At 38.6% G+C, this 11,756-nt stretch overlaps 1 protein-coding gene across 1 annotated transcript in view; it reads left to right on the forward strand.

Annotated features, from left to right (window-relative positions):
• The window catches only part of pkd1l2a (polycystic kidney disease 1 like 2a), a gene marked incomplete at its 5' end in the record, with an annotated part of 28,723 nt that extends 20,077 nt beyond the window's left edge, over positions 1-8,646 (forward strand). The window contains 14 exons of the mRNA XM_079865836.1: positions 2,036-2,280; positions 2,373-2,586; positions 2,950-3,404; positions 3,545-3,641; positions 3,723-3,863; positions 3,934-4,119; positions 4,226-4,556; positions 4,781-4,914; positions 4,997-5,124; positions 5,211-5,371; positions 5,504-5,714; positions 8,084-8,185; positions 8,272-8,403; positions 8,484-8,646. Of these exons, the coding sequence (XP_079721962.1) occupies positions 2,036-2,280; positions 2,373-2,586; positions 2,950-3,404; positions 3,545-3,641; positions 3,723-3,863; positions 3,934-4,119; positions 4,226-4,556; positions 4,781-4,914; positions 4,997-5,124; positions 5,211-5,371; positions 5,504-5,714; positions 8,084-8,185; positions 8,272-8,403; positions 8,484-8,609 (2,663 nt within the window). The 3' untranslated portion in view covers positions 8,610-8,646. The remainder of the gene's footprint in view (positions 1-2,035; positions 2,281-2,372; positions 2,587-2,949; positions 3,405-3,544; positions 3,642-3,722; positions 3,864-3,933; positions 4,120-4,225; positions 4,557-4,780; positions 4,915-4,996; positions 5,125-5,210; positions 5,372-5,503; positions 5,715-8,083; positions 8,186-8,271; positions 8,404-8,483) is intronic.
• Between the last annotated feature and the right edge of the window lie 3,110 nt (positions 8,647-11,756).

An 11,756-nucleotide genomic window follows, 5' to 3' on the forward strand; every position in this document is an offset into this window, starting at 1 on the left:
CTCCGGACTGCATTTGGGATGTTGTACTCCAACAAGGCTTGCTGAAGTCACCCTTGTCCACTAAGGGCACAAAGTGTCACATTTATGAAACAATTATGCAATTACATGTGCCTTATAACTCTTTTTTATGCCAATAGTTAATCACATTGCACCCCCTAGCTGAACTGTTAGTAGTAATTAAGTCATTAGTGGTGTTTCACAATATAACACAAAGTTTAAAACAAAACTGACAAATGTTCAAAATTTTTGTTGCTCAGCTCTCACATGTGGGTTTGATTTAAGTAAGACTCTATTCTCTCCGTCTGTGCTGATCTCGGGTACGTTTCCCAAAGCCAACTATGATCACAATTTCCATCGTTACCAACACAATTCAATTAAACTTGCGACCACAGTTGGCTAACAACGATTTTGGGAAACGCACCCCTGGAAAATAAGTTGAGGGCAGGTAAAGTCTTTGAAGGACACATTGGCAGGGATCGATTACTATGATAAAAAACACAAGAGGTCCTGTAGAAAGCAAGAGGGCCCTTGTACTGAAGGGTCTAATGTCCTGGGTAGGGTTGCACCAGCCGTTCGTAAGTTCTTTCTTAAATTGGAATGTAAAGTCCACACTAGAGGCTTAGTAACTACTATCTAGTTTGTAACTAACTTTGTACTTTATTCGTTTGCACCATTTGTTCTTAAGGCAGAACATAGCTAGTCGTAAGCTCTCCATAAAGAAATGCGTAGTCGCATATTATGATGTTTACCAATATTCCAATAGCAGCCTTCAAATACGTGAGCAGAAGTTGTGTTGAAATGCGGGGAATTTCAGTTTATCCTTCATTCTAACTACTTTTACCTCACGTAACAAATGTTAAAAAATAAGTTTCCATTAAATACGATACTGTTACGGTCTGGTGTGATGAAGAGAACGCACAATAAAGAAGAATACATTGGAACAATATTTAATGATTAACTTGGAGAAGTACAAAGAATATCACAACCAAAACCAAATACAAACGCTAAGGGAGAACACAGGGTATATATACATATGGCAAACAAAGGGTTAGGATAGGGTGGGGTTAGGGTTACAAAAAACAAAACAAATGACATTTATTGATTATGACTGATTTTATCTGACACACACAACACGGAGCGATGCGCACACAGCGGCGTGCTGTAGGACGTGTTCGTGTTGAAGAGCCGTTAACATGGTAATCTTGTCACATAATGTTCTGTCTATTAAAATGTAAGCGAGTGTACATGCCAGCATTATCATATACTGGATGTCTAAAGAATTGAAGTCTGTCGGGTAAAACAAGAGTTTATTGATGCAGTTCAGTCAGTCTGCTATTTTATTCCAACCATTACTCCTGATCAGAGGCTTCCATAAATATTTAGTTTATATGTAGAGTTATGCTTCAACTAAGTTTACTGGTGCAACGCAAAAATATTTAGTAGTGCGTAAGTTATAACTTAGTGCTCAATTACGTCAAAACTAGGCTAAGTTGTAACTTGCGCAAAGCTGGTGCAACCGGCCCCTGATATCTCTATTTTCATTCTAGATTCCTGTAGAGAGAGGGTACTTGGTGGTTATGTAAATGCCATGAGGGTTTCAGTGGGACCATGCCTGCTGCACACTTGCTTGCCATGCATTTCCTCAAATGCCTTAGACTTTATTAAGTCGGTTGGCTCCGTAATGAGGTCCCTGGTTTTGGATGCTCGGTGTCTCGAAATAACCCCTTAGAATCTTTAGATTTGAGGGTTTTATCACAGAGAATCTTATTAATACTCATCTAAGCCAAAAGCGATGCCGATTTCCACATGGAATTGAGCCCCACTTAGACCTTGATTTGGTGTAGAGTAGTCAAGGGATCTGCAGCAAGTTACTTGAGAGCACAATATCCTTTAGGATTGCCATCACTTCCCTCATTCTGTTAACAGCACTTACAAACATAATTTAAAGTTTTTTTTAAGTCTTTACTTGACTCAAAACATAATTACATTTATAATAAAGTGATTATAAAAATTTCTGTCCTTGCATGGGTTACAGGTAAGATTGAGTTCACCTGGCAACAGGTCATGATTGGCATCCAAAGTTCCATTATCATGTTTCCTATCAATCTCCTTATTGTGAGCATCTTCAGAAATGCTCGTCCAAGAGAGCAAAAGTCTGAATCGTCTTTAAAGCAGCAGTCAAAGACAGATCCCACAAAGCAAGCCAAAACTGGACGTGTGTCTCCAAATCCACCTTCACACTATAATCATAAGGATATAACACCTGACACTGTGATAAAGGCAAGTCCTACTCAAGAATTTGATCCTGCATAGGTCCATCTCTCACTCATAATGATTGCGGTTTTCTGAATTTTTAATATTTTCTTTTTCAGGACATCAAACGAATAGCACAGTCACTCTATAAGGTCATGCGAATACCTGTTCCAAGGATAGAACTGGACTCCACCAAAACAGATATTAACAATCTGCTGTCATTGGTTGAAGAGATCATTTGCCAACACAATCAAGTTGGAAATGAGTTTTACACTGACTCTTCTAAAAAGGAGCAAACTCTTGTGGCTTCCCTAGGGTGTATAAATCTGAAAGGTGAGTCCATCCATATCAGCCTGTATAATATGTCTTAGCTCCAGACAATGTGAAACATGAACTTGAATGTCAATTAAAACATTCAAGTTCACCACTGGCATTTGTAAAGTTGGGTTGGATAGAGCAACCCTAACTTTGGTGAGTGTCATTTGACAACTAAAGCAATATTCTTTAGTTGGGAGTATTCCAAGTTCCTAGTTGTCTGGAATGCAGTATGACTGGAATGCTTTGAGATTGGAAGTGGAGTATTCCCACCTCCATTCATACTCCCACTTGTGTATTCCCACCTCCAACTTTGAATGGAGCTCAGCATACATACGTACATTATTATATGTGAAACAATATTTTTTGTTCCTCTTGCAGAGAGCAGTATTTGTGAGAGCTCAGAGCGAAATGAAAAATACAGTATCTACAGCCAGTATCTCTACAAACAACTCCAAAATGTGGAGAAAGAGCTGAGACTGCTGGGGCCTTCATCCTTCTCTAAGGCAGATGGCTACAACCGCGCTGTATTGCAGGTCCAAGGCATGAAGAACCAACTTGAACCTCATGTCTCCTCCTGTTCTGCCAGTGGTCTGCATACTCGTAGCTCCAGCCCAACAGGGGGCAGCAGTGGAAACAGCAAAAAGTGTTGTCAGAAAGGCTTGCCCTGGTGGTTTGTGTTCGTTGGTTGGTTTCTTGTTGTAGCCACCAGTGGTGTTTCAGCATACTTCACTATGATGTATGGCTTGAACTATGGCAAGGATCGCTCCATTAGCTGGCTCATCTCAATGGTGGTGTCGTTCTTTGAAAGCCTCTTCATCACTCAACCTGTAAAAGTAAGAGATTTTTAAATTTTAAGATTGTACATTTATCTGTATTGTACATTACCAATTTCTGTAAAGCTTGTGGTTACATGATTGTCCGTTAGTTGTTTTTTTGCTACAGAGACTTGTTAACCCTGTATTGGTTTCTTTAGGTACTTGGCTTTGCAGTCTTTTTTGCTTTGGTACTCAAAACTGTTGATCAAGAAGAGTATGGAGATGTCACGATTGACGGGACTCTACCCAACACCGGTAACGAGTGCATTTACAGTATCTTCTTTGGTAATCACATTATTAGTGTGGCAAAACTTCAGATAAAACGTCTATCCACAGATGATCCTGATGCAGTCAGAATTGCCAGAAGAGACAGCACATGTAGTTTCTATCAGCCTCCTCCTCCCACCGACATAGAAAGGATGAAAAACAATATGATCAAGGAGCAGAAAGTTTTTGCACTCATCCGGGAGATTCTCAGTAAGAAGAACACAATTACTCTTTAATTAATTGAACAGATCAGCTTGTTTGACAGCCTTTTACATTGCAGTTTATGTGGGATTCCTGTGGATGCTTCTCTTGGTCGCATATGGTCAGCGAGATCCAAATGCGTACTACCTCACTCAGCACATCCGGCAGAGCTTCAGAAGTGGCATTTCAGAGAGTATGAACCATAAAGATATATTCAACTGGGCAAAATCCTCCTTGCTCGGTAATCTGTTTGGGAAATATCCAGGTATTTCCTTCAATATGTATTCTCTACATACTTGATCAAGGTTAAAAACTGCTTGTTTATTTTACCTCTAGACCTAAATGTACTTTGATGTATGTTACCTTTTCAGGCTTCATAACTGATGGAAACTCAAAACTTGTTGGCAACGCTCGACTCCGTCAGGTTAGGGTGAAAAAAGACTCTTGTAAAGTTGCCAAGACCATGCAGCTCGCTATTCCTGATTGCCATGCCCCATACTCCTGGGAAGCGGAGGACATGAGCTCTTATGGTCCAGGCTGGAACCAGACTAAAAATGTGAATGGCTATCAGACTGTACCCACACCGTGGCACTACCAAACTCAGGCCAAACTCCGGGCAAACTCTATTTGGGGTGGATTGGCCCTTTATAGAGGTGGAGGATTTGTGGTAGACCTAGGCCCGGATAAAAAGAATGCTAGCAGGTAGCATAATGTGTAACAACATGTAATCTACAGTAGTCGTAGTAGTACAGTAGTAACATTTGAAGTGGATCAAAAAAGTTCATCAAAGTTGTCCTAAGACAAGAATGGGTATTGTTGTAATTCATGTATAACTTTGATAAAAGGTTTTGATCCATCTCAAATGTTGACTACTGTAGTTTCAAGTAGAAGTTAGAACAAGTGATCTTTCCTTTCCCATCCTACAGACTTCTAAAGCATCTTCTTGACGACGTCTGGCTGGACGTGTATACACGAGCTGTCTTTGTGGAGTTCACAGTTTATAATGCAAATGTGAACCTCTTCTGCATTTTGACTCTCATATTTGAGACCACAGGAGTAGGTAAGGCATCTCCTGTTGAAATTCTCATAAGATTCTCATGTTCTCAAAGTCTGGACTCACAGTAATTTTATTGTTTTTGCAGGTGCATTTCAATATCGCAGTGAGGTGCAGACTGTCCATCTTTATCAGTCCACTGGTGGCTTTCATGTATTTGTTATGGCATCAGAGGCCATCTATTTCCTCTTCATTCTCTACTACATGTTTGTGCAGGTCAGCTCTCCCATGGAACACTAACATAAGATGGTGTATTTGCATCAGTGAAGTTATAATGCGCAATATCTTCTGGATTTTAACAGGGCAAACTAATGAAGCAGCAGAAATGGGCATATTTCAGAAGCAAGTGGAATCTTTTGGAATTGGTCATCATTATTCTAAGTTGGAGTGCATTATCTGTGTTTGTCAAGAGGACAATATTGGGTAACCGGGACATTGACTACTACCAAAATAACAAAGACATGTGAGTGAAAGTCTTAAACCCTTTCAGATCAATGACTGTGTTCGGAATGGAATGCTAGACTTCTACATACTGCACAAAATAGACTTGATACTTCAAATTTCTTCGCAATTTATACAACTGGTTCTCTAACAGGTTTGTCAGTTTTTATGAGACGGCCACGGCAGATGCTGTACTGGGCTATCTAATAGCCTTCTTAGTTCTGCTGGCCACCATCAAGCTGTGGCATCTGCTGAGACTCAACCCCAAGCTACACATGATCACCTCTACACTGCAGCGAGCATGGACAGATATCTCAGGCTTCATCGTGGTCATGACCATCATGTTTTTGGCCTATTCCATTGCTGTGAGTATCATAATCCCTCTCAATTTGTGGAATCTAGACAACGATCAGGGGCAACAACAGAGGCAGCTCTCGGAGGGCCACAATTATACAGAGTTTAGTCCTAACCCTGCTCCAACACACCTACCAATGGAAGCTTGTTTCCACTACAAGTAAAGTAAAAATGGTTACTTTTTAAAAAGTAAGCTTTTTCTCTCACAATTGCATGGTATAAAGTCGCCATTGCGATTCATAAAGTCAGAATTGTGGGATATAAACTTGCAATTCTGAGGAAAAAAGTCGGTCTTTTTTCCTTAGAATTGGACTTTATAACTCGCACTTCTGAGAAAAGATCACAATTGTGAGTTAAAAAGTCACAATTATCTTTTCAAATGTTTTATTCTGTGGCGGAAACATGTGTTCATACCTACCTGTAGTTTCCAAGTAATCCGGAAGAACGTGATTAGCTGGATCAGGTGTGTCTAATTAGGGTTGAAGCTAAACTCTGCAGGCCTGGGATCCTCCTTGATCTGAGTTTGGCTCCACTGGCCTACAAGCTCCTGAAAGTACAAAGTAGCAGTTCACACTACTTATGCACTATACAAGTCTTCTTAAAGGGATACTCCACTTTTTTTGGAAATAGGCTCATTTTACAACTCCCCCAGAGTTAAAGCTACACTGTGTGATTTTTACCCCCATCTAGCGGTGAAATTGTATATGACTACCCAGTGAATATTAGTTTCTGTTCCTCTCAATTCCGAGGGCGTTTTAACTCCTACGGTGGCCGTATTATTCCAAGATTAACATGGCTTCCAGTTATCGACTTCGTCCATGACAATAATAAACAATACGTCTAAAATGAATAAAACTACAGGACAGATGTCAGGAGGTAAACGTCACCCTTGGAATCGGCTATCCCAGCATAATCAGATTAGGCTAACGTTACAATGTGTACAAAGTAAAAGCAATTAAAAATAACTAAAATTTACAGTGTCCTTTTTTTTATATAGCTTAAAAAATTGCGCCTTTAAAACTATTCATCACCTGTGATCCGTCGCAGCACAGATTTATGTTACAAGGTAAACAATACTTTTTCACCACTGACGCGAGGATGAAGTTATACTAGAGGTCGTTCTGGCGTTATGCACAACCATGCTATGGTTAGACAAGCAAAGTTATAAAACTTCGAATTTACACAAATGAATTACAACAGGCTGAATTACCTGTCGAGAAGAAAGCAGGCAACCTCGGCGTCCGTTTTAAAATCTTTTCTCCTCATGAGCTCTTTCCATCTGGGAAAAGTTACTCCAATATTGACTATGGTCTTGCTGATTTGTCTGTCGCGTTGACGTTTTAATTCTCTCTTTCAAATGTGAGTACGCACGCACGCACACACACACACACACACACACACCACACTATCTTTCAAATCTGCCGGCACTCGCGGCTCGCGAGTAATCTCCCCCTCGCATTCGTCACGGTGTCACTGAGTGAAAAACGCAAAAGGCGAAGCTTGAATTTACAGGTATGTCCCTCTTTGGCTAATGTAGTTTCAAGATGGAGGGGCAACATGGCGACCGGCATTCGAACCCCTCACCCGTATGTACTTTCAATGGCAGATTATAAACTTAAGAGAATACTTTATTACTTGAAAGAAGTAAATATACATTAATGAGCACATATATTTTTGAAAGAACTAAGTGTTTTTTGCTAAGAATCAACTAAAAAAGTTACACAGTGTAGCTTTAAACAGTTGAGTTTTACCGTTTTCGAATCCATTCAGCCGATCTCCGGGTCTGGTGGTACCACTTTTAGCATAGCTTAGCATAGATCATTGAATCGGATAGGACCATTAGCATTTCTCTCAAAAAAATGACCAAAGAGTTTCGATATTTTTCCTATTTAAAACTTGACTCTTCTGTAGTTACATCGTGTACTAAGACCGACGGAAAATGTAAAGTTGCGATTTTCTAGGCTGATATGGCTAGGAACTATACTCTCATTCCTGCGTAATAATCAAGAAACTTACCATGGGTCCAGCAGGCGTAATGATATGACGCAGCGCCTGAAAATAGTCCCCAGCTCAGTAACTTCCAAAGTGACCGGGACTAAGTTTGTCTAACCTATTAGACCTATTTTCAGGTGCTGCGTCATACGATAGCAGCGTGAGGTACAAACTGAAATGCAAGTTATTTGCTGGAAATCTTGATTGCCACCATGGCTCTCATTTGTATATTACGCACATTTATTTTGATGGCGAGACATAAGAACCAATGCCATTTGATGCTAATTTTGAGTATGCACAAGAACATTTACATGCGTTAGTCTGGCGATGTACATGTTGACTGCACATTTACGCTTGTCCAAAATGTTTAAATTTTGTATCCCATTAGTGCAATTTAATGTACGGTTGGAGGCTCTACTCGTACAGAACTCTGCTCGAGGCTGCACAGACCATTATTTGCCTACAACTAGGTATCTTTAACTATGATGAGGTAAATATACTGGCCTATACTGAATTACTCTGCCAGTCTGGTTAAGAACTTGTATTGTTCATTGTATCTTTTCCTTCTACCAACAGGTTTTGGATTACAATCCAGTTCTGGGTGCTTTCCTCATCGGATCCTGTATTATCTTTATGACGTTCGTAGTGCTCAACCTCTTTATATCCGCGATATTGGTGGCTTTCAATGAAGAGCAACTTCATCCCACAGTAAATCTCTCATAATCAATTAATCCAGTGCTGTCACCTTTCTAAATCAGTTAATTGAATGGTCATCTCTTTTTCCTCAGCCCTCTGAAGAAGAGGAGATCGTAGATCTGATGCTGATGAAGATCTGCAGTCTCCTTGGCATCAAGTGCAAGAAAAAGCTTATCGATGCAGACGCTTCAAAGACTACAGCTTCAGTCACATCGTAGAAATGACGCTTATCTTTATAACCATGCAATAGTCAATCCAAGCTTTATTGTAAAATGCCTCTTGGTCTTTGGAAACTTAGTAATTGTTCTTGTACATTACTATAATCTTAAAAAGCTTATTCCATTTATCTTGCAGATTGTTTCTATTAGTTCGGTTGGGACGTTTGTCAATGCTATTATTACAAATATTAAGCATGAAATATGGAACTCTGTCTGGTAATTTTTGCCCTAATACATCACTGAATTGCATCTCAGATTTGATCTCAAGTCAGATTTTTGTGGATAGCAGATTAATATTTATTTTTTTCCCTGTGGCATAATTGTAGAACAAAACGTGCAGTAAAGTGACCATCTGGGAAATTGTGTAAGCTATTTAAACTAACACATTGCATACAAGTATTGACACACGAAGGGATCTGAATCATATACACCACCAATGTTTCTGCCATGCATTTAAGTCTCTTTTTTTAATGCAGCAAGTCAATCAATCCAAATTGACTCAGTCAATGACCTCAATGACTTCTATAAAAAAATTGGCCTGTGACTGTTTTTCAGGCGTCAACTTCAAATGACTTGAACAGGACAGTAAGCTCATCCACATAACCATGAAAAAGAAGGAACAAAAAGGCCTTTGGGTGCCCAGCCATTATAAATGTCTAGAATGTACCAGACATAGCAAAAAGACCTAAATCAGTCAGTCTTACAAATAATTCATCAAGTTTAGAGATTTTTTCCCCATTGGTTTCATTGGCAACAAAGTTTTTGCAACTATCAGTATCTGTAATGTGTGTTGAGGAGTCTATGCCAGCCTCTAGAACAATATGCAAAACGGTTGTGAAATTTGGCATTCTTATTGGACAGACATTACTTGTGGCAATTTTGAGGTCTGTCTTAAAGGGTAACTCTCGCCAAAATTGAACCTAGGCTCTTTTTGTTAATCTGCCCGAGGCAAACTCTCGTGTAAAAGCATAATTAGAATGGAAACGCCACTTTTAAGATTGACCATATTTTCGTTTTAGGTCAAAATGCCTTTTGAATGGGAGTGCATGGGGCACTTCTAATATAGCATCAAAATCGCTATTTTTAAAACACTAAGAAGGCTCGACACAACATGAAACTGTGCTGGAAGTATCACCAGGGGCTCTATACATGAATTTAAGCATTGACTACATTGTTTGTGTACACAAAGTTTACTAAAAAGAAAGATTTTGAACAACTCACTTTATCAGTTAGTGTTTCCGGTGGCTGGAATTTTGTCAGTCAAAAGTAGTCGATCTCCGAATGCAACGTAATGAACTGACTCCATATAAGAAAAAGTCATGAAATTGTAATTTCAACGAAAAGCATGATAACTTAGATAAAAAATTATCCGTGAATTTATATGGAAACAAGCTTTAGGAGCTTTCCATCTTTACTCTCCTCATGTTACGTAGCATTCGGAGATCGACTACTTTTGACTGACAAAATTCCAGCCACCGGAAACACTAACTGATAAAGTGAGTCGTACAAAACTTTTCTTTTTAGTAAACTTTGTGTACACAAACAATGTAGTCAATGCTTGAGTTCATGTGTAGAGCCCCTGGTGATACTTCCAGCACAGTTTTATGTTGTGTCGAGCCTTCTTAGTGTTTTAAAAATAGCGATTTTGATGCTATCATAGAAGTGCCCCATGCACTCCCATTCAAAATGGCATTTTGACCTAAAACGAAAATACTCTTAAATCTAAAAAGTGGCGTTTCCATTAACAAAAAGAGCCTAGGTTCAATTTTGTCGAGAGTTACCCTATAAAAAAAACTCCCCAGAACCTTTATTCAGTGTACCTGGCTTAAATTTCCACTCAAACAGAATCACTTTCCTAGTTCAGTGTTGTGGTTTACCATGTTACATTCAGATGATGTATTTTAGCTTCACTGATGCAAATTACACAATCTTATTTCAGTGTTTCATTAGAGAACTGACCAACACAGACACATTATAGAGAATTAAGAGGAAACAGATGGACTTTGATGTCATAACATTAACAAATACATGAAAGCCACCAGTGGACTGATGGACAGTCTGCACTTCACTACTATAACTCATCTTACAGTTTCTCTCCACATTTGGGTCAAGTAATCTTGAGACAACATATATGAGAAGTTATCAAAGCTTTTTGAATAACCAAAACAATTTCAGTGAAATGTAGGGATCTTCATTCCTGATCCTAGAGATCCACTTTCCTATGGAGTTTTGTTCAACGGGCAGTGATTTTTTTTTTTAACTCATGTCAAATATATCTGTATACTATATACATAAAGTTAGACTGATATATGTAGAGATGTGATTTTATATATATATATATATATATATATATATATATATATATATATATATATATATATATATATATATATATATATATATATACATATACACACACACAATATTGCTTTACGAGAAAATTTTCTAAAGTTTGCTAAGATCAGGAGTTTCAAAAATCTACTTTTACTGGAAATCCCCAATCAGGTCATAATGTCCAGTAAGTTTGCAAACTGTTGGCTCAGATTGTGACAAAGTCAAACAACCTGATTTTTTTTATTATTAGGATGTCTTGGTGGTATTACCAAGACCATGCTTTAGGGACTTGTGGACTTTATTGCTTTATGAAAAAAAAAAAAAAAAAAAAAAACCTTGTGTACTGAACCTCACAATGTGCATGGCACACAGATATATTCTCTGCTTGCTTCAGTTTTTACCCAGATGAGATCCAATAATATTGCAAGACTACAGAATTACTAGTCAGCCAATCACCCTGAAAGTGAAGAGAAATTACTGGAGAAACGAACAGATTCTCAAATTTAAAGCTTTTTTTTTTTTTTTTTTTTTTAATGTTGTGTATACTTGATGGTTCATCCATACATCAACCAAATGCTTGAGACCTCCTCAATTCATGCTCCAATTACTTAAATGACAGTGCTTGTAACAATATCATTATCCAGAACACCAAGTGCATTTTCTGTTTGGAGCCTAAAACATCATTACAAGCAGCAAATGATTGCCACACACTATTATTGAAGCCCTCTGAACACCAACCATTATAGGAGAAGTCACCGTCCAGGTAACAATGTTCCAATTCTTAAATAGTTTTCAACTGAGTTAAAAAATTTG

Source organism: Squalius cephalus (assembly GCF_949319135.1).
Source record: "Squalius cephalus genome assembly, chromosome: 3".
NCBI lineage: Eukaryota > Metazoa > Chordata > Actinopteri > Cypriniformes > Leuciscidae > Squalius > Squalius cephalus.